Below are 24516 nucleotides of genomic sequence, written 5' to 3' on the forward strand. Positions count from 1 at the left end.
TTTTTGTTCTACTTTATGCTTGGTTTAAAACAAATCACAAAAGGTCTGTCTGTACATTTTTTGTTTAGTTTATTGGGAAAATCATAAACATAAATAAAATTGTACAAATACTCCAAGGGCTAGATATACTTAAATGGAAACAAATAAAATTACGTACAAATGTGTAATATTAACCATTAGGATCTGGAAGGCTTTGCTTTATTGTGGCTAATGTTGAGTATGTTGGACTTTAAAACAATCACACATTATTTGATGGGCTTGGCTTTTGACAATACATGTGTTTTTTTAAAATTATTTATTTATTTTTTAAAACGATGGGTGATGTGGTTGCAATTTAAATACATATCTTGTAGTGTCTGGATATCCCTGATTGTCCAAAAAAGAACTCTGACATATTGCAATAAACATACATATTAGATCTCAGATGACCTAGTTCTTATCATCTCCTTGGAGAAATGATAATAAAATGACGGCAGACGTAAACAGAAGATAAGTGGGGGGGGGTGGGGGGTGGGGGGGGAGTTAAATATGCAAATATGGAGACTGACAGCTTGGACAACCATGTCGCTTGTCACAACTGAATATTCATGCCATTATTCAGACAATTACCTATTTTTAAAATCGATGTGTGTGTGTGTGTGTGTGTTTTTTTTTTTTTTTTTTTTTTTTTTTTTTTTTTTTTTTTTACTGATTAAAGAAATATAATTTGTAATGCTTTCCTTGACTGCAAATAAAGTTGATTTGTTTCAGCATGGTGCTGGTAGAGTTAAGGTTATGTTAAAATAATGAGACCACTGACTGTTGCATTAGATGTGCAGCAGGTTGCCACTACTTGTGGATTCATTTTATAGATTTGAGCTCCTGGGTATAAAAAGAGGAGAAGCAGGTTAAGTCCCAGGTGTGGGCACTTGCCAATCAGCACAGGTTATCCTTGAATAGCGTGGCTGTGGGGTTTAATTGATTTAATTTCAGTTCTCCAGTACAGAAACCATCTTGATCTATGAGCTGCGGCACTACTGATTGTGACTATGAATGTGTTCTAGCTGGGGAACCGCTTCCTACTGTTGAATAAAGTAATTAATGACGTGTGTGGTAAACTGGTGCACTTTGCAAGTCAGATTCTACAGTAGGCTATTTCTGAGTTAAGAATGAAGGAATGAACAAACCATGCAGGTGTTAGTGTTTTCATAGAAATGCTGAAAGGATGTTCAAAGGGTTGATGAGTGTTCCTCCCAAAGCAGTGGGGAGCTTCTGATCAACATGAAACTTCATTGAAGATTGGGCAGTGCTCTTCTGCTTTCTTACCCCACCAAAGATCATAAATATGTGTGGGTGTGTGTGTGTGTGTATATATATATATATATATATATATATATATATATATATATATATATATATATATATATATATATATATATATATATATATATATATATATATATATATATATATATATATATATTCATCATCACTAGTTAGGTACTTGACTACCACACATCGCAAATGTACGAGAAACAAATAAATTATCGCTGTATGTCTTGGAAGGTGAATGTAATTGCAGTGAGATGGAAACATAGTACCAATGATATACAGTTATTATACCTGAGAATTAATGGTTGTTTAAGTTAACCTGATGTTTTATTAGGATGTTTTTCCTGTATTAAAGTAAACCTACCACCAGTTCTGAAGGTGTTGCTTGTACAGCCTCTAGCCTTATCAGTGCAGTGTTAGCAAAGGGGGTGTTTGAAAATATTGCCAACCCACTGTAAAATAACCGTACATAGCTACTTCTTGAGAGTTCACTTTTTATGCTGGATAGTAACCCATCAGAGATGCCCCTTTCTGTTCCTAGTGAGGTCCTGCTTGGGGGACAGCTTTACAGCTGGGTGTAATGAAGCTAAGGAGGTTAACTGACTTGCCACTCAGGGTTATGCAGAAAGTCTCTAGCAGAGCTAGGATTTCAAGCAAGAATCCCTTTGCTTTACTTCGTTGCCTATGCTATCACACTGTTCACTGTGACCATGGTGCCTATTGCAAGAATATATTTAACTGAAGCATTTTTTTTTTTTTTTGGTGTCTTGTACATTCTTCAAAAGTTTATCCTTATGTTTGGTACACAATGCTTTATTAGAAATGAGTAGAGAGATGTAGAGAGAACTGTTGAAAAGATTTGCTGTATTAAAGTCTACGAAGAACAAGATCAATAAAGCAAACTGTATCAGTGAAGGAGCTTTAGTGATCAACTGACCTGAAGCCAAGACATTGTAGACTTTAATGTAGTAAACTTATCTGCTTGACATTTATCTCTGCTCTTCATATACATTCTTTCTGAAACTTACATATCCTACAGGATCCAAGTGGCCTATTATGATTTGTATATATATTTGTGTGCTAAATGTTCTACTGTAATTAGCTGTGTAGTTCGCATTGCCCCTGAAGGTGCCTGCTTTGCAGCTCTTGTTAAAGGGTAGTTATCCTTAGGATTGATGATTATATGGGTATGGGGAATAAACAGAGGAGAAGAATCAAAAGGCAAATTGCCTGCAAGGCTTTTCTTCTAGAATTAAAGTTACCTGCTGACCTCTGAATTAATGTTTGTAAAAAGCACTAAGAAAATGCAAAGCCTTCTCAAAGAAAAGTTGTTTTAAAAAAAAAAAAAAAAAAGTGTCACAGGTTGGCTATTCTGTCAATTGAATCTCTTTATTTGTAATTTACCTCTAAAATTCCATCCTGCCCACATTCCTTTGGGCCGCTGTGGCTTCCTGTTAATGGAAAATAGTGTTAGGCACCGGGAGCATAACAATGCCGAATCTCCCAGGTTTCTCTGCCCCCCTCCCCTCCATTGCTAAGCAGCGCCTAATTGTCATGCAATGAGTCCTAAAGAAACAAAGGGCTTGATGGGCTTTGCAGCACCCCAGGATCAGATTATTGTTATTAGGATCCCTGTGAACATTTGCTCTTGGGCTTTTTCTCTTCCCCTCTGCCTGACTGTTACCAGCTTGTTACAGCCTGATTTTAAGGCCAGAGCTGACAGCTCTGGCCTTAAAAAAAATTTTTTTTTGGGGGGGGGGGGGGGGGGGGGGATTTGTGCTTACTAGTTAAGCTGTGGGGAACTGTTACATTTGTCACATGCAAATAGTTAGCATGAAACTAAGGTGTGCTCACCTCCTAATGGAAGTGACAGATTGTTTTGGAGAAAAGAAAACTCATTATATCTACAAATGCTGTTGTCGTCACAGTTCCCATTCTTCTAATATGCTGGCAGGTATTACCCAGCACAAACTACTGAAGCTCCACTACTCCCTCTTGGCTGAGGAAGAAACTTATAGCAGCTCTGTCTGAATGGTACAGACATTTGAAGCAGCATGAATAAAAATAGTCAGTTTGTTGCTAGTAGCCCTCAGTATTGACATTCATTCTTCACATGTAGAACTCCAAAAATGTCTATTTTAATAAATGTGTAATTTGCTTAAATGTTCTGGTTTCACAGACCCTAATTTGTACTGATCTTGGAGTACCTAACCCAAAGGTAGGCCTAGAATTGGTGATCACACCTTACTAAAGAATGGTGTTATAAATATGATGTTAAGATATAACATTAGTCTGTAGTTTTCATTTTATTTTGTCAGGCTCATGAACTTGTAATTGCTATATGGATTTTAATATTATTTTGTTTATCAATCGTCTTATTGTCTATTTTGTAGCTGGTATTTGGCAGTAGTGTCATAGTCATAGATTTGTCTACTTACTTTCTGTCCAGTAATTGCAGTATATGATGAATTGCAGCTGTTTTTACCCTTGGGCTTAGTATTGCTAAACCATACTTTTTTTTTTTTTTTTTTTAATGCTAAAACAGCCGGCCCTAAATAGGAAGTCGGTTCCAGAGTAACAGTCATAAACATCAACATCTGCTTCTAATTATCAGTTTATTCCAGTCCTGGTTAGGTAGAATTACTGTGAGTGCTGGGCTGTTCATGGTATCAAGGCCAGGCAGAGACACAGTGGATTGAGTGACAATCCTTCTTTCTCTGTTCAGCTGGACAGATGGAGAGGTTAAAATGTTTATGTTCACCTGTCTGGGTTGTTCTTCAAAGTGGACTGTATTAAAATGGACTCAAATTTGTGCCAGTTTCAGAGTGGGATGGAGCGTTTGATGTTGCACAAAGTACAGAATATCTTCAGGCTTGTGTCGAACAACAGCATGCCTTTGTAAAACAGACTCAGTTTCAAATGCTAGTCATCGACCTTAAACATTTTTTTTTTTTCCCTCACTGATAAATATGTGCCTTGTACCCCAGCTCCTGGTTTATTTTTTATCAAATTTCTGTGCAGTCACAGCTATTTTCTCCCCTGGTGTGACTCAGTGCTGTGCTTCTGCAAGTCATGCATTCTGTAACACAATTAAAACCTTTTGTTTTAAGTTAAATGTGCTTATAAATGGAGTGCTGGGTATTTTGTACAGCTTTTAATTTTCCTGCTGAGAAAATTAACATCTTAATGAGTATGTTGTTTACCCCAAAATGAGAAGGTTTTATTCAGGCATGCCATATTAAGAAATGTGTAATTAAAATAAAAAGGAAAACAAATATCCAACAGTGATCATATTAATCGGGTTATGAGAAATAGTTTACATGGTTCTCCAGACTTAATTCAAAATTCTGCCACATGGATGCTTGGCATCGTCTTCTCCTTTCACAGTTCTGGGAGCAGGCTACACCATGCCAGTACCCTCTCTTTCTTTTTGGCATAACCAGCTATGTACATAATACACAGTCAGAAAGTAATAATTGTGCTTGTAATAGTGTGTCTTAAAAATAACAACAAATCTGCCTATTGTACCTCCTTGGAAACGTGTGTGTACAGAATGTCACATGTACATTTTTGTCTTGAGAACTGCTCACTGAGTTGTAATGGAATTTGATATGGAGAGTCTTTAGCGCAAGTTCTTGAGATACCAGAATTCGGGTCAATTTAAAACTACTTTTGTTGCAATAGTACGTGGGTTCCAAAACCTTATATCTAACTGCCTACCCTAATGTTATGAAACTTTACTCTTAACATTTGTTAGTTCCTTTGAGTCACAGTGCTGTCTGACTGACCCAGTGATGGCAAATCTGTAAACCACTTTTCCAATTTAGATTAAATTTTACTTGGACATTTAAGTAAGGCCCTTTTCACACTGACATGATCTACCCGGGTCAGAACCTACCCAGACAGGACCCGGTATCATGCGGGTCGGGTAAGCCATTTCACACTTTTTTCATAAAGCAGGGTTAACCTGGGTGACAGACGCAAGTAAACAATGCACGTATCAATGCCCTGGAAGCAGCTTGTTACAGATGCTTTCATCCAAGCTTCCCTGGATTGAACTGTCGGCCCAAGTGTTGATTAGATAAACATTTCTGCATCCCGGCTGCAATCTGGCTCATGGTGTGTCTCAAGCAACAAAAATATGGCTAAACAGAAATGTTCCTTGCGGATGTGACACCTTCACCCAGGCGTGGCTGTTTGTTATTGCGTTGGCTCACGAACGGCCGTCAAGCATTTTGTCTTGCTCAACCCGGGTCAAAGTGTGTCGAACCACATCCTGAGGTGGTTCACTGGATCCCGGGTTAACCCTGGTATGACCCAAGTACGTGGATTCACAGTACGCAGGATTGTGACCCCGGTAGCCAGGACCCGGGTACGGACCCGGGTAGGAGTGCCAGTGTAAAAGGGGCTTAAGTAATTCCACACACAGATCATGTATGGTAAGCAATAATGAACTCCTTTTCCCCCTGAACTGACACCTAGTTGTTCCAGCAAATGTGATTTTGACAAATCTCTGCATGTTTCATCTGCGTTCTGTTCATAGCACCGGTCGGAGACTATAAAAATGTCTCTTGCTGCACAATTCACAGCTAAATATAACAATTTGCAATGTTTTTGTGATAAGATTTATATGTAAAAATGTAATATTCCAGAAGAATAGGGCAGTGAAGTAAATATTCATTGTGTTAATTTTCATGTAGAAATACAGAGGTAAAGTATTAAATGTTTAGTTGTATATTTAAGTGAAAGCTGTCAAATTTAACTCAAACTCTTCAAAAAATAAATGTGGTAAAAGGGGAGTTGTGCGAAGGAAAGAAAACAGAGTTTTTGTTTATTACTCTCCTCATAACAGAAAATAGGATCATAACAAATGAAAACGTTGATCACTGTACGCAACATTGCAAGTTGTTCCATCATTTGTGCAGTTTCTGGCAAGGTTGTAAATTGGTACAAGGCAAAACACTTTGTGATAGGCCTATGTATGTCTAGTATCTATTAACAATGTAATTTATGGCGAAGACAGATATAGGTTTTTGCCTTGCAGTACATGTGGAGCAATGTTCGTTCAAATATTCAGAGTTTCTCTGCAGTAGAGAACATAGTATTACTCCTACCACTGTTTTCATTCCACACAACTAAAGTCTTCTCTCGTTGATCAACCAATGAGCACTGAGAAAATGAACCGGGCGGAGATTTGTGACTCATGCCGAAATGATATGGAAGCTCTGCCAGTCAACATGCAGTGATTATACCGACGTTAATGCTGGCCAATAGCAGTTGACAGAAACGAGAGCAGTATGATCTGAGCAGCATGAAAGCTGGATAGTAGTGCCGATTGTCGTGCTGAATTTTGCCTTACTTTGAGATATGTGAGAGTGTTTCGTTTAACTTTGTTGATGTGATTGCTTAAGCTATTAATGTATTCATCGACATGGTTTACCGTGAACCTTCGCTATTTCTAGCCTCAGAGGACTCATTTAATTTTGAAATATTAAAGGTAGACATTTAAAATCATCACAATTTATTAATCATTCTCCCTTTTCCATACACTGCATGCGTGATACAAGTACAGTACTAGTACTAGTAAGCCGTAGTCTTCTATTAGCAGTGAAATATTGCACCACAGTAACTGAATTGCAAATAGCAGTATGGAAAGTTTGATGCATAACCCCAAAAATGTTAGCGTACAATTACACGCTTTAATGTAGTTTTCCATGAACCAAAACGTAAGCAATGTCTAAAATGTACGTTACATTTGCAATATCTCAAGTTAACAGCAGACTAAGACAATGAATACAGTATTTAGATTAAATCTTACCAACGTATTCACGATTTAGTGCAAAATATATATATATATAGATTTTAAAAAATGTCATGTGGTCCGTTTTAAAGAAATGTAATGTGACGAAATGGCATTCACAAGCTATTTTGTGTTTTGATGTTTTTCTACTGTTTTGGTGTCTAAAATGTATATTTAATTTGTAATGCCAAAAGTTCACAGTAAACCACGTCGATGAATACATTAATAACTTGGAAACCACACGGACAAACTTCAACGAAACACTCACGCATGTGTATATCTCAAAGGAGTGCAAAGTTCAGCCAAGCACCGATAATGTAAAGGTTGATTAAAAGAGGAGTTGGCGGTGACCGTTTTCGAAACAGTGCACAAGGGCACGGTGTCCGAAGTGGTGAACTAGTTGTCAATGCTTGTTGCAAATGTGTAAATAGCTTAATAAGTCTTCTCCCCCACCGTGGATTGTTAAGTATGTAAGATGTGCTGTCTTCAACTGGATCACCTTCCTTGTGCACTAAAAATGAAAATGGGACAGGTCAAGACTCGGAGAGCTTTCTTTTGAGGTGTTATTGATGATCCTCCATCACTTTAAATTCTCGATCATGACACACAACATACTAAAAACAAAAACATTTAGATGTGTTTATGTCTTCGTTTTATGTGCTGTTTTGTTACCTTATATTCCAGTCATTAATGTTTTGTCAAACAGCAGAAGTTGTCATGGAATTAATTTTTTTGAGTCAATGAGGAGGTCTATTTTGGAATCACCATTTTTGTTTCTCCCCCAAAAATTATTTAAATATTCATATCAACACTTGTGCAGTAGGTTTTTTTTCAAGCAGCACTAGAAAAACAACAAATGTGAATTACTGTATTGTAGCACATTTCACCTCCAATGGACTGTTTATGTTCGTTAATGAACAAAATTGTGAACTGTAAATAATGTTTGTGTACCATTGGCATAGTATTGTATTTTTATGAACACATGATTATTCCATACTTTACTCTGTGAGCTCGCTAAAATCTGATGGGACAACAGTCTCAGGGTTTGAGGGAGCTTTTTTTGTCAAAATCCCAAAACTCATTTCACTCGTGAACTAAGCCAGATTTTAGCCTGCTTCCAGAGGAGAAAAGGCTTGATCAGGTAAAAACAATAGAAAGAATGGATAGAGAGAAGTAAAAGTAAGTGTCAAGAATGCTTAAATGATAACAGGCCATCTCTGGTATCCTGCTCTTGCTGCTAATATTGTTACTATGGCAACTATTACTACTACAACAACTGCTACTACAGTAATAGTAATGAAAACCTTTGAAAATTACTAGACTAGTGGTCACTGCCTGTAACAGAAGGCAGGAAAACAAACGCACAAATTAGTGCCATTTTTTTTTTGTTTCAGTATATATTTTCAAATACTGTTGTAACACAAATTTATTACAATGTAATTATACATACCATACTTAACCCAATCTGTGTTTAAGTCTGTGTACTACACAGCTGCACTAATGTAATTCTGTACAGATGAAAGGGAATTGGTGGGTAGTGTGGGGTACTGTTGCTGTGTAACATGAAGTGGAAGAAGCCAATTATAAATCCTAAAGCGATGTGGTTAGGCGGTAAAACCACTTTGGTATTAATGGTATACACAGACGTAATGAAAACTCTTTTTTTAAGCTAGAAGCAGTTTTTTTTTTTAATGGGCACATATAAGTTGAGTGACAGTAATTTTTAATAAGCTTTGACAAATAAACAGAGAATCTTTTCCTGAGCTTTAGTTTGTAGTTGCCAGCTTTTTGTCAGAGAAGTGTAATTAAGTAAATATATCAATTTAATTAACCTATTATATGGAAAGCAAGTAACCAACATAAAATAAGGTATGTCAAACATTTCCTTTTTCTATTTGATTATTTGGTAATTGCAAATGCCTTCAGAGATGTATTTGTAGTGTAGCCCATTGTTGCAGAGTATTTATTTAGCTGGGTTAAAAAATAAATAGGAACTAGGTCATTTTGTTGGTTATCATAATTTAAGGTAATTTTTTTCAATGATTTTATATTGCATAAGTCATTTGGCTAATGGTTATATATATATATATATATATATATATATATATATATATATATATATATATATATATATATATATATATATGTATGTGTATATGTGTGTGTGTGTGTGTGTGTGTGTGGGTGTGTGTGTGTGTGTATATATATATATATATATATATATATATATATATATATATATATATATCATATATAGCAATATTACATATATAAATAAATTATACTGAAAAAAATTTATTTATATATATATATATAAAAATATTTATTTCTTTTCATATTTTATTTATATAATGTTCCTTGCTCATATTTTGCTATGTGTAGTCACATATGTTGGCTAAAAATCCCCTCATTGTAACTTCTGATGTAACATTTAGAGTATAGTTTTATTCTGTACATAAAACTATACTCTAAATGTTAAAGGCGCCTCCGAACACCAATAACTATAAAAGATCAGTGTAGATTTTTAAAATAATAATCATACATTATTTCATCCTTTTATGGGTGTGGGATGAGAAGTACTGTTTTACCATTGCAATTACTAGCATTTGTAATCGGCTCTCTTTTGAACTGGCTGTGTTGCTATATATACAGATCTGTTCAACACTGCAAATGATTTCTGATTTCTCTTAGAAAGGGAATGCTGAGATTAAAGTTCCTGGGGTTAAGTAAATGACCACCATTTCTGTTTTGTCCCTTTTATCTACATGTAATCAGCAGCTATATCCATTTCTACTGCCAATTTCACTGTCTTGAAGAGATAAGATGGGCTTTTAGATCATATGCATTCCAGCCTCATTGTGTCGTTGATGGTGCAAGAAAAGAGATGTTACCATGAATCTGAGGAGGCTGTTTAGCCTTCTGTTCTCCTCTGGAAATGTAGATGTAATTACATTTACAGCTAAAAAGGCTTATTCACAGTTTGTACAGTTTAAGGATGCAAATGCATTTTGTGTGCTGCATTGCCTGAAGGTATGGGCATGAAAGCACAAAAGATTTGGGGATTAGTTCCTTTTATCATGTAAAAACTGATGCTGGTTTCAGTGGTAGGGGCTGAAGTTAAGGCATAGGTGCACATGGGAACTTTTATTTAGGTTTAGTGACTTAAATACAACTAAATACATTGCATACTGTATATCTGTTCTGCACGAAGGAAGTTCCTTTTCATGTTCTACAGTTCAACCCTCGCTAATTTGTTATAAACAGTAAATCTAAAAGGAGAAATGAAAGTTTACACAGGCTACAGTGTTATAATGTGCATCGTTTAGCATCCCAGTGAGGCCTATATGTTTTGTTAACTCACTGATGCAGATACTGCTAATATTTCTTATATTATCTTATTTCTTTCTGTTAATATTTCTACCATTTGAGATGCAGACTTCACATTTTCAGTGTTGTGTAAGTTCCTATGGGAAAATCTGATAGTACCCTTTCACTTTGACCTACCCCCGGGGAGGCAAAAAAGACCCTCCCCAATATTAAATTGATTCCTGCTGAGAATTCTCATTCATACTTGAAGAATAATGTTGCTAAGCAGAACATAATGGCAGCAGAATGTGTGTATTTTTGGTTCCACATGTAAATCAATGAAAACCTTGCTTTTTGCAGGCCTGTTTTAATGTAATGGAAAGCTGGCCTAGTAAAAGGATACCGACAATGATATCATTTTGTCTCCATGTGTCTATAAAAGGGGGGATAAGGTATTATAAACAATTATTGTGATGCTTTCTTGCAAGTGTGAATGCACAGCTGCCATCTAATATGTTTCTGTTGTAAAATTAAAGCCTTCATTATCTCCACAGGCAGCAGAAGGTGTCACCTTCATTGGACCTGACACGCATGCTATTCAAGCCATGGGAGACAAGATTGAGAGCAAATTAATAGCCAAGAATGCGAAGGTGAACACCATCCCCGGCTTTGATGGGGTGGTCAAGGTGAGAAGACACTGTGATATGTGGTTCTTATAGATCTTATACATCTGGGCCTTCACTCAAAATTGTTTTGTTTTTCCACATCAAAATGAAATTCTGTGTTTTATGCAAATTAAAAAAAAAAAAAAAAACTTATTACAAACTCCATTTAATTCAGCTATTGTTCGTAATATATCCTACACACTAGTTCACTAAAATATTTCTCCATGTTTCTATGAGGTTTTGACATTAAATCTTGATGTTAGTTCTCGTTATTTATTTTTCTTTATACCTTCTTTGGTTTGGTTCTATGTTGTATGTTTGTAGATGGCAATTGTTTGATCATTAATTGAGAAAAAAATGAAAAAATTGTCATTTGAAGAAAAAAAGATGAATAGATTATTCCTTTAGTATTTCACAAGGTTTGTCGCCTCAACAGGCATTTGTTTTGATAGCCTCAGAAAGGACTTATTGTCCTTTTATATCATCAGTTCCTTTTGCTAAGAGGTCTGGAATCAGGGGAGGGATGGTGTTAAATAGGTGAGCAATCAAGGATGGGGAAAGCCAATTTAACGGCCCACTCCACCAAAATAAGGTATGATTTGCAAGAGAAAAAGTCTCCCAGTTCACGTTAATAGCAGGGCTTTATCAGTCATCACTCCTCGTATATTTTGTTCAAGAGACTCTAATTGTCTGCATTTGGCAGCTTTAACACTTCCTGACTGAGTGGCTTTTAAAGGGAAGTATTCTCGCATATCTGTCACAGACAGGAACAAAGGACCAGCAATGCCAATGTGTAGAAACCACTAACATTCCTAAATTACCCTTTCCATGCATTTACATCCTTTAGAGCAAATAAAAGAAGAAAAAGAAAACATGGCTAGGGTGGAAAGCCATGGTAGCTGAAATGAAACAATACAATATAAACTTCACCAATGTAGGTCTTCTGTATGAACCAGAAAATCTCATTAGCAGATGTGGCTATTATGCTCAGAAAAAAAAAAAAAAAGACTCAAAACTGATATTGCTTTCTGGAGTACTTTGAACTTAACAAGCACTATTTTGTGGAGCAGACAAGTTAATGAAAGGAAATTAAATTTTCTGCCAACTTCCACTGACAGCCTCCGTTTTTTCAGGTTCGTTTCTTTTTTTTTTTTTTTTTTTTTTTTTAAGTATTGTAGCCGAGTGTTGAAACCTTCTTTTTAAGATGTTTTTTTTTAATATTAGTCATGATTAGTAGGTACCTGAAGGATCCCCCTGAACCAGTTATTAGAATTTTCTTCTGTTTGGGGGGGGAAAGGAAAATCGTTTTTCGATCTCACACAGCTTTCAGAATGGATTGTCACGAAAATTTTAAAGCCTATCAGGTTTCATTTTAATGTTAGTAAGTCAACCCCTGTAGCTTTCGACACGCTTACCAGCTGGCACTTTCTAGACATTACTCCCTTCCATAATCCTTTCCAACTTTTTACCTGTTTTTTTTTTTTTTTTAATAGCTCTCTCAACAATGGCTTACAATATGTTGCATGATATATAATAGGCAGTCTGTTATATTGGTTCTTTTTCAGAAACCTTTATAGCTTCCTAGATATAATGTAATACAATATATGTATGCATTTGTGTTTAGACACACACAAACATAGTTTGAATACACATTCATGTATACTAGTCAAAAACAACAAAATTGATCCATATTTCTTTAGTTTCATATTGTAATCACTAAAATCTGCAAGATGTACGAAGCTTAAATAATATATTATGATTTGCAAAACTTTAAGAAGCAACAGAAAGGAATTACACACTGCCACCTGGGCAAATACGTTTTCGACTAAGTACACATGCACACAAAATAAATTTGTTTAACACACAGCTATGGCTTTTTTTTAGTTTTGCCTCACCATATAGAATTAACTAATTAGCTTCATTAAGTTTAATGAAACCTGCTGAATAATGTTACGTTAACATATTGAATTACATAACGCTTTGTAGTTTTCAATATACTTAACAAAAAACAGGAAAAAAATGGAAAAATGTGACATTTTAAAACCTAACATGAAATGCTGTGCTACTATTATGGTTTCTGGACTTGTGCAAAATCATTTAGTAGTTTCTTTGATTACATGATGTTAAATAAAAGATCTAAATTATTTTCATATGTGTTTTTAAATGACGTCTCAATCCAAAAACTCTAGGTGATGCAAAACTTTTAGCTCTACGCACATGCACCAAGGTTTTTTAATAATATAAACTGTTGCCATAAACCATTTAGTTATAAACATAGCTTGTTTAGAATGATATGCAATTGGACAGAAACAGTCAGTTGGATCCCCTTTAAAGAAGTCAGTGCTTCATCTTGTTCACTTGATTTGTTTGTTTTCATCCCAGCAGCTGTTTGTGTTTCAGTTCAACATTAAAAAAAAAAAAAAGTTAAAACAATAGACAATGAACTCCCCCTGCTGACGGTTACCAGGACAGCAGCCGCACAAACCTTTCAAGACATACAGGAAGAAGTTGGCAGTGATCAAGCTTTAATGACCTAATTTATGGTCCATTATTGATTGTAAAAATCCCCAAATCCTGCTATTAAATTGCTCCTGTCAAAATCTTTCAGCATTTTTTCCAGGGATTCCAGTCCTTTTTGTCCTTTTGAGTCTTATTGTAAAGTTATAATGACACTGTCTGCCTTGCCACTGATGGTATTAATTTTACATTGCTCTGAATGAAAAGGGTCAGAAGGTTGTAAAACCAAAGCATAAATAAATCTAGAGAGACAGTATTGCAGTATATGACTACCCTGAGGATAATGTGCAAGGGCTGGTGGGATTAATGTTGACTCTCATTTCCTGCTTTTACAGGATGTGGATGAAGCTGTCAGAATTGCAAGGGAAATTGGTAGGTCCCCAGTTTTAGTTGTAGCAGTGCTATAACCTTACTTTGTGGAGATCTTGTCGGGTAAATCCAGTTACCTTTTCAGCACTGCTATTACTTATTATTTGATGACGTTGATGAAGTTTTCTGTGATTTATACACTTCCTCTGTATTGGCAAAAAAACAGAACACGAAACTAGAGTAGACTTAAAACATTTCCTGATTTCTCCAGTATCTGGACAGTCCTCCAACTAACAGCCCCAACCCAAGTAGAATGTCTTTCAGAATACCAACAATGATCAAATTCATTTCTGATTGTTTTTTTTTCTGGATCTAATATAAAAAAAAATAGACCCAAGTGAAGCGTATATAAGTGTAAAGATATGCAAAGTATAGAATTATCCTTGTGTTACAGTTTGATTGCTTTGCTATTTGTGCAATTGTTTTGTGTGACCTAGTTTGTAATGCAAATGTGCTATAAAACTGGTGAATATTTGTCCTTATTTAAACATCGTTGTCCGAAAAGGCAAAAAGGATGAATGATTAGAGCCGAGGTATTGGTGAAATGCACAGGCTCCTATAGCCTTGTTTTTTCTTTTTCTGGGAACTGTATTTCAAATGGCTTTTTAATAACTGGTTATTGTCTTCAGTATTATATTGGGCATATGGTCAGCTGTCATGTTCACATGACCAAATGATCAAAGTCTGAACTTCTGTCTAATTGTTCCCCACTGATAGGCTATCCCGTCATGATCAAGGCCTCAGCAGGTGGCGGTGGGAAAGGCATGAGGATAGCCTGCAATGATGAAGAGACCAGGTGAGACCCTGTCCAAAAATCAAGTCATGAAAAAATACTACATTTACCCAGTTTCCATCACCACCACTGGTCCTTGACAGTGAAGAGAGCTCACATAGGGAGGTGGCGAAACAGAATAGTTTTAGCAATTTTCACACTTAAGCATCTTTATTTCTTAATTTCTTTTAAGGATAACATGTCCAGTGATTTACATTCAAGTATTTATTCTTCTTATAAAATACAATAGTCATTTCTAAATGTTCCATATGCAGAAAAACCGACAACAGTAACAAAGATATCTGGTTAAAACATTAGGCTGCAAAGACAAAAATCTCGATGTAAAATCAGGAGAACCGATATGTTAATACCTTGGACAGGAGGAACTGTTTTTTCAGATCATAACACAAAAATGCCACACTGCTTATAAACAATTGCCATTTATTTATTTATTTAAAATTACATTTTAATATATCAAAATAGGCAAAATATGTTTTGTTTTTTTTAACAATATTTCTCTTTCTGAACTGCAGTAAATTCATACATAAGCTGTGATGCTGAGTTATGGCTTATGCGGCGTGATCTGTTGTAGAGAAATCTCCGTGAAACAATGGCTGTCAATTTTTTTTTAATAATTCATTAAATTTTACCAACAAAAAAGTTCAAAGGGCCTGAAAGATGGGAAGTGTTGGGGTGGTCCTGGGGGCTGTAAGAGGCAGACGACTGGCGTAAACAGAACTCAGCAGGCATGTTGTTTTTGTTTACACTCTTTGGAGAGGGTGCCATTAGACCAAACAGCTAGCGTTGCTTCACATGTTTATGAAATCACTGGAATGCCATTCACTCCTGTTTGTTTCTGTTTATGCAGAGCCAGTTCTCACAGATGGTCTCTCTTTCCAGCTTTCCTTTTTTTTTTTTCTTCCCTCTGCCTTCATTAGGCCCTTTCAAAGCAGACGGTGTAAAAAGTGAGTGGTGAAGAAGCCCCACATCACACTGTTTGGAAAAACAATTTTGTTCAATTTAAAGATAAAGAGCTCCCATTTGCATTAGCTATCTAATCTTGTCTAATCACAGCTAGATTTTTTTTCATTTAAAAATTCAAAACCATTTAAGAGAAGAGGCTAGCCTTAATTAAGTTAGTTATCTCTGGTCTGCATGGATAACATATATGCACTGGGGATGCTTGTAAATAGCCTAATTGGATTTTTCTCAAGAAACTTAACCACCGCAAAAAGGAAAAGAAAATTTTAGTTTTTGCTTTCTTTATGACAGTGTTCACAGAGGGGAATGCTAATACTGGTCAAGTGCCCATTGCAGACCTGTCAATACAAACACCAGACCACAGCAGCACCTAATTAAAGAGGCTCATCAGCAGCTCCTGGAGTGGTGATGAGTTAAAGACAATCTACAAATGATGCAGCTGAGGAACTCTCCACAGGCTGACCCCTTTCTCTTTATCACTTACTGGCAATCCCTGAGAGTCTGTGGTTGGATACTAAAATGACACCTTTTATCAGTCAACATGCCTACAATACCTGTGATTTTACTATCTGATGAGAATTTCATGTGGCAGCTGATTACAATGGCTCTTCAAAAGGTAGTGTTGACTTAAAATCACTGTTTAAAAACAAGTGCCGAGTGGTTGGTTAGCACACTAGGTCATGAATTGTAAGATTATCCCAGTCAGGACTGATGTTTGACCTAGCTAGTAACTTCAGTCAGGTTATTTGTTGTCATTTTTGCTGACAGTACACACTTTTGTGGTGTTTGCATTTTTGCAAGAGAATGAATCTAAGCATTTCTTGCAAACATTTCAAGATGAGCTTGATCAAAATGATCCCACTCTGCCTGCCTGTTTCTCAGTACTATTGCAGGACTGACATTAATAAACTAATAGATCCCCCTCTTAAGAACACCCACTCACTTCCTTCTGTAATCACAGTTCAAAGGTGGCAACACCATTTGCATGAGCAGCTACCAACTTTGTCTGAATTTATTGCATGTATCTGAAGTGTGGTGGAAGTGTAATCCGGTGTTCTTGAGAGGTTATATATTCCTGTAACTTCGTCTTTTACATATATTAAAATATTTAAGTAATGTTCAGTTCAGAATTCTTAAGTTATCTAAAAAAAAAAAGTGATGGATTAAAGTTTTATATTCTTACATTTTTTTTGGTTATTTAATCTGTCAAAATGTAAAGGCTTTAAATTGTATTTCCAAAAATTAACAAGAATAGGGTATTTTAATAAGAGTCCTTTTGCATAGAGAATTAACACCTCAGAACAACTGGGATCTGAATTAACTTTTTTTTTTTTTTCTCTGGCAGATAGGAGTGTGTATATATTTCAGGCAGCTAAGCACTTCAATTTGGAGCTCCTGTCACAATCTATAGTTAAAGTAGATTCAATTAGGGGACCTATTTTTAACATGTTTGCCCTATTTTAACACTGCAAACATTGCACCAGAACGAGTTAATAAATGTCACTATCAGGGCATTTTATTTTCATGTTTATAATAGAGACTCTTTATGAGCAATCTTTATTAAAACAAAAAAAATGATCACATGATTTGAGTCCTGTTTTTTAAAAAAAAAAATTATTTAGAGTGTTCACATACATTTCTTTTTTTTAACAAAATATTTTGGTTTTTGTTATATTCCTTATACAATTGTGGCCTGAAATGTATTGTCTTCTTAATTTAGCACCTTTTATTAAAAAAGAATAATAATTGAAAAATGTAATGCAAATTGGTATAATGTATCAAATCAAATCCAATCCAAGCCATGAGTTTCTGTGATGCATTAACTGTAAAATCAAGAGAAATGATACTATTGAAAATAGTGTCCCTCAGTGGGTCTTGGTGGGTCCTCCTTTGGCACTCTTGGCATGGAGACACGCATGCTCCTCAGGGAATGTAAAGCTTAAGCTAATGTTTAGTTTGTTTTTACTTGCTTACTGATACTGTAATTTTTTTTGTTATTTTTTACCCCTTTCAGAGAACAAAGGCTTGTTAAATCTGACGATGTAAACACACTATACTTTGTAATATAATTCTTGTGTGTGTGTGACGTGTTGCACTTTACAGTGTGTTCCCACTTCATTGTTGTCTGACACACATTGTTCATGTTCATTGGTACACTGTAACTTTCAGAACAAGCTCAGCACCATGGGAGAGCTTTCATTGTGAGCACAAGGAGCAAACATTACTGATTCATCAGTATCAGACAAATGGCTTGTCCAAGGTTTCTCGTGGTGATGGATACTGTAGAGGGTAGCTCCTTGTCTTGGTTATAATCTGCAGTGTGTGGCATCACATTGAACAGGGGCTGTCCATCAGGAACTGCAATCTCTTCCATGAAGATTAATACAGCAACAATACACTGTCAGTAAACTGAGCACATGTTTTGCTGCCTCATTAGATAAAACAGTTGTGGTTGTCAGTAGTGGTATTGTATGCTTTTAAGTTATTTGATGAGTACAGATTCCCTTATGTTTTGTTGATTTTGTTCAGTTGTACTGATTTATTTTCTTTGTATGACAGTCTTTGTATCTGAGAAGTGGCAACATGCAAATACACAGGTGTCTTTGGCTTAAAGGCTGAAAGCTGCATATAATGTGCCTCTTAATTTTAATAGTAAATCAGATTTTATGATGATTAAATGATTGTTAACCAAAATGTTATAACGAGTGAAGCCACCTGGTTCATCATCTTTGTTTCTCATTCATGCCTCTCTGGCATACATAAAACCGTTATTGTGTTGTGTTGCTAAGTCACCAAAAAACGAAACATTTTAAATTAAGTTGAAAGACATAGAGAGTTGAGAGTGAATTCCTAGATACCAATGAGGTCAGAAGTTCTGTATGAATCTGCTTCTCATGATTGTAATCACAGAGCCTGTTTTGGAGTTTGTTATATACAGGACTGCAGTGATGTATGGATCAGATAATTAAGCAAATTGATTTTTGAAAGTGGAATGTCCAGTCTGGATTTTTAATTAGTGTATGCTTGAATGTGTAAAAACTCGTAGTCTCAGATTTAAGAGCGATTTTATCTTACTCATCCACTTGCAAGGTAAAGGGGATCACAACTGGGCTCAGCCTGTCAAACAGAGACTGACAGTTGTTCCAAATCATGTGGTGGTTTTGTGATGTGGACTGATGTACACTAGGGGCTAGGTTGAGACCATCAAACACATTCAACTTAAGAACTGCGCTGGATTTGTATCCAGACCTGCAGAGGTGAAAGGCATGAGAAGCTAGTGAATTAGCGTGCTGTGTGTCCCAGCCCCTGAATTTCTTTCTACTCAGATTGAAATTTTATTGACACGAACCATAAGAACGACACTGTGTGATCCGTATTGATCAGCGAGCGATCAATACTTTATAAATTCTGTGTGTGGACACTTGTGGCATCTTGCATTGTATGTGTGAGTATGTTAAGCTATGCAAGCCTCTTTATGCTGTTCTGTTAATTTGACTTGCAGGGAAGGGTTCCGCTTTTCTTCGCAAGAAGCTGCCTCAAGTTTTGGCGATGATCGGCTTTTGATTGAGAAGTTTATTGATAACCCAAGGCACATAGAAATTCAAGTAAGTTCTTTGAAAGCGCTGTCATATGACATATTTGGTCTCCTCTGTACTAGTTGTTCTTGTTTTTCCTCAGTCTTGAGGAATGCATGCGGTATGCATGCAATTGTGTCTAACTCAAATATGTCTGTGTCTGTGATGTAACATTTTGCACTTCTGAGACCATGCTAAAGAAAATTGTTTGTTAGATTCACCGCTCCCATATTTTTTCATTGGTCTTGATGTTTGTCACAATGGTGAAACAAATAGTTTACATTTTGTAACAAGAGTTCTTGACTTGCTCTGGAGAAGGTAAGATGGACACGGTTTGAGACAGCTTCACATTATTCGAAAACATTATTTGCTTTCTAGACTACTAACACCATGAGCAATTTCCTCCCAGTAAGGGCAAGGATAAATACATTCCCTGTCCAAAGGACAAACACCACTGTCTTCTGATCTGAAGCCCATGCAAAAACTATAAAGTTGTGGTATAACTGAATTTGACTATATGCAAGTATAGTGTGTTTATTTGTGTCTTTTAATATGTATTTCTACAGTACGGTTTGTTACCCACTTCCAATACAATTTATAATCAATATTCACAATTACTCCATAGTCGCATCTTCAGATTTGAACTACAGACCTTTTAAAATTTTATTTTAACCTTTATTTAAACCTGTCAGTTGGGAATGTTAGTAAAGCTGATAAAAAAGAAAGATAAAGAAAGCAGACCTTAAATGTGGTCTATTTGGCATGGGACTATGATGACCTGACCTGATGACACAACATCTGAAAGTTGAGCTGCTGGAGGCACCAAACCTTTACATCGTGGCTCAAGCCTCTCTGGAGAAGTAACAGAGACCATGGTATGAATAGGAAACAGTCCTTTTTTCAGTTCAATTTTCTAACTGGTTTTTACAGCTGGATAAGACTTGGGTTCAGAGAGGTTACTTCACTTGCCTGACATATTGAGTTAATTGCTCAGCTTGAATTTGATGGCAAAATACACAGTAAATACATAGTTGTACTATATATTTTATAATATCCTCGGATGCTCATTGCTAGGGACCAAACTATTGTTTGATGGCTACGCTTTCTCTTAGGAAATAGGAGTGGGGGGGGGGGGTCTTTTGATATTTATGTTTTTCAGGTAAGTGCTAAAAGGCAGTAAAATCAGGAAGTAAAGCATATCCACCAATCAAGTTAGTTAAACAAACAAGCTCTTTTAGCATGCATTCAGGTTTTCAAAGAGGCTGTATGTAGTAATACACTTTTACGCTGCCGTTTCTGATCCGGATCAAATGCATCAGTAAAATTGATCACGGTCAGTGGTGTTGCATTTACACTGCCATTTGATCAGGAACAACTTTCAAACAGCCTGATGGCTTCGCATGCGAACTTAGAGAGCAAGTTCGAGCATCACGTTATTACATTCGTCGTCATCCCGCTGAAGGACGCAACAAAAATTGTGTTACTGTGATAAAAATAAAAAACACAATTAATTTATTAGTAAACAAAAATGAACCGTTTACTGTTAACTTTAACAATATTCTATAAAAAAAAAAAAAAAAAAAAAACCACGAGAGGTGTATTCTCTTACCTGTGCCTCCGATTTCAGTCTTGTTCCTGCCTTCAAAACAAAGGACATCACTGCTTCACAGTGCATGCCCGAACTTGAGGTGGTCGAGCGTTTATACTGACAGGATCAAATGCTACCTATGCATTTGGTCTTGATTTGTACCATCTCCCCATCACCATCATGCTACCATCTACTTTTGATCCGAATGCCAAGCATTTACACTGCCATTTCTGAGCAGGATCAAATGCTACTGATTCATTTGGTCCAGATCAGAAATGGCAGTGAAAATGCACCTACTGAAACATAAGGAAGTTGGAATTAACCTCCTCCTTTTAGGGCCAGTGCAGACCAAACCAGCTTTTGTTTTACAAAGCAACAAATCAACAGGACACATCCACCAGTAAAAACTGCTCACACAGCACCCTGGTGGAGAGTATGAATATATCGTAGGCTTGATTCAAACCTAGGATTTGCAAAACAGAATGTTGTTGACTGAGCCACAAACTTACAGATAACTTAACAGATATTGAGCAGAAAAAAGAGCAGAAACTAAATACTCAACTAATACATGTTTTTTACATGTTCTTCAAGAATCTGAGGCGAGCACAGTGAATGGCAATGCACTCATAGAAACATGGAGATTTATTGAAAAGTTTCATTTCATCCTGTCTTTGCAGGTTCTTGCAGACAAACACGGCAATGCGCTCTGGTTAAACGAGAGAGAGTGCTCTATTCAAAGAAGAAACCAGAAGGTGGTGGAGGAAGCACCAAGGTAACCGAGTCATTCTGCATTTAATCAGTGTTTGATGCTGGGCAATACATTTTCTGTTTCGATTCAGTGCTACACTAACTGGACAAGAAAATAGACAATGTCAGTAAATATGTGAGAAGTGCAGTTAATCAGCGGTAGTCATGGGATGGTAGGTGACTTCACAAAGGGCATGACAGTGGGTGTGGGTGTAACTGGTTTGTCCGTCAACGCAGCTGCTGCATTGTCCAGTGTGTTTATTAAGACTCTCCAGTGTTCCTGAAACGGCAGTGGAATACTTTCACTTACCAAGTTGTAATAGAGTTATCGTTACAATGTGTCAATCAAAGTGTAGTCAATCAAAGTGAAGTAGGACAAGCTTTTTGGGGTGCTCTTTCCTCCTTAAGTTCCTCCCAGAAGGAACTTTTTTTCAGTCTGTTAGTATCTTTATTTCTTATCTGCCCAGGGAGCATATTGGGTTCTGGTTGCCTCTTATGGTTGTCTGGCATCAGATGGCATGTGGGCTGACTAAACCTTTTCTCAAATGACCCAGTTCCTCAAAAACAGGAAAAGAAAATCCTAAAAAATATGCTTTTCCAGTGTGTGGGGGGGAATGGAGTTAGTAAATTCTTCATTTTGAGTTTCCTTAAGCTATCTAGGTGTCTTTGCACATTGTACAAGGAAAAAAAAGCTTCAAGGTTTTTTTTTTTTTTTTTTTTTTTTTTATATATATATATAACTTTTGCCTTTGGCACCTTAAGAATGGAACTTAAATAATTGTCTTGTATCACTGTAGCATGTACTGTTATGCATATACCAGTGATACTGCAGTACAGTACAGCAATATCATCGGATTCAAGGTACCTCAACCGTGCTGCAATAATTATCTAATTCCTTTGCTCTAGTATCTGTCTGTCTTTTGCTTTGCACGGAGACATCAGTCAAGAGAACAATCTGAGTACTGGGGTAATATTCAACCCCTAAACACCACAAACCAGCAAGGATGTACACATGCATTTTGTACCCACTGTGTATCTACCCTATAAACTGACTAAACAATACAAAGTGTCTTTGTTTTGTTGCATTTTACTAAATTAAACTAGTGCTTTGTATTTGCAGTACCTTTCTTGATCCAGAGACTCGCCGAGCAATGGGTGAGCAGGCAGTATCCCTGGCTAAAGCAGTGCAGTACTCTTCGGCTGGAACAGTGGAATTCCTGGTGGACTCGACAAGGAATTTCTACTTCTTGGAAATGAACACTCGCCTTCAGGTAGTGAATTAGCTCTTCTATTGAGGGGCTGCCAGGGGATTTAAACAGAAGAGTGTTGTTGTGAGTGTTGCACGTTCTCCCCTTTGCCACTGTGACCTGAAGACCTTGTGTGAGGGCACGGTTAAGTGCGTCAGAGGGCTGTCCTCAGTATGTGGCTAGCCGCAAAGCTTTGATATTTTTCCCACTTGGCAACCAAAATTTCCTTTTGAGTTTTCGCAATGAGGATCACATGCTGTGCCACGTTGGTGACACAAGTGAAATTTATCTTTATGTCAGCAGTAAAAACACAATCTGTTTTCAAAATATTTGTAAAACAGCTGTGCTTCTTTTTACCTTAACTCGTGATAAAATAAGCTTCATGGATTACAAGGAATGTTTTCCTAGCAAAGATTAGTAACACCTATTTATAAAGGAACTCTTGGGGTTATTGAAAAGCAAGTTTTAAAGATTTGGCAGTCGTGTTCCTCTTGGATTTCGACTGTGCTATGTTTTGTAAATGATATCCTTTTGTTGAACTCTTAAATTGGAGAAAGGGGGTGTCATTACTCTCCCATATCCAACAGTATTTCAAATTAGTTTCAAGTTATTTTCAGGGAAAACAAGTTGTAGCATATTTGTCCTAACAATTTTTGGTTTGCATCAACATTTCTATGGGTGGTCTGGCAATATAAAAGGAGCAGTATCTTATATGAATATTATTTATCCAGGGACCCACATTTTATATTTGAATTTGACCCCCCCCCCCCCCCCCCCCCCCCCCCACCCCACACCTTTGGGCTGATCTGCAGAGAAAACATATAATTGTTTTTGGAAGGTAATATTAAGATTAAGGACCCCCTGTACTCACACACACATACATCTATAAATGTGTCATTTAATCTCTGGAAACTATATAGATATTTAATCTCTAACTATAGATGAAATATTTACAAAGTACTTCAAAACTGCTGATACAACCATAATTTATTTGTTATTAATAGCATTCTAATTAAATGTTACAAACTCACGTTTTTATTTATAATGAAGGGAACATATACTGTGTCTCCCGAGTGCTTAATGAAAACATGTATTATGTTTTCCCTTCATTGTAAATAAAACCGTGGGTTGGTATAATTTCTATAATAATAAATGAATCATTGTTATAGCAGCAGTTTTTAAGTGTTCTGTAAGTATTTTGTCTAATTGTTAAAAAGTACAATGCTTATGGGGCGGTTGGGGCTTGTTTTCAAAAGACATCAGCACGGACATTATATATAAACCAATAGAATAACTTGTGTATATGTTTTTAATAGAGAGAGAACACATGCATGTCACATGACCGAACATGGTGAACTCATTGGTTGCTGACTGGGATTTGCGAGTGGGTGTAACACACTAGCCCAGTGGCTCCCAACTTGTAGTCCACGGACCACTAGTGGCCCGTGAGTAAACTCCAGGTGGTCCAAAATTTGATTACATAGTTCTTGCAAAAACCCATTTCTGCACAGAAACATGTTGAGCTAACTCATTGTTTACTGATATTGAGACTTGCAAGTGGTTATGTAACACACTAGCCGATGCGAGGGAATCTCACTGCAAAATATTAAACACGTTTAAACTTTGCGAACTGGCTGA

The 24516-nt window shown here is 36.4% G+C and overlaps 1 protein-coding gene across 1 annotated transcript in view; it reads left to right on the forward strand.

The window, feature by feature from the left end:
- LOC121320693 (propionyl-CoA carboxylase alpha chain, mitochondrial-like) overlaps nt 1–24516 on the forward strand; it is a 150132-nt gene that overhangs the window by 19078 nt on the left and 106538 nt on the right. The window contains exons 7-12 of the mRNA XM_041259262.1: nt 10972–11103; nt 13935–13971; nt 14686–14764; nt 19224–19326; nt 21562–21656; nt 22752–22902. Of these exons, the coding sequence (XP_041115196.1) occupies nt 10972–11103; nt 13935–13971; nt 14686–14764; nt 19224–19326; nt 21562–21656; nt 22752–22902 (597 nt within the window). The remainder of the gene's footprint in view (nt 1–10971; nt 11104–13934; nt 13972–14685; nt 14765–19223; nt 19327–21561; nt 21657–22751; nt 22903–24516) is intronic.

Source organism: Polyodon spathula, chromosome 9 (assembly GCF_017654505.1).
Source record: "Polyodon spathula isolate WHYD16114869_AA chromosome 9, ASM1765450v1, whole genome shotgun sequence".
Classification (NCBI taxonomy): domain Eukaryota; kingdom Metazoa; phylum Chordata; class Actinopteri; order Acipenseriformes; family Polyodontidae; genus Polyodon; species Polyodon spathula.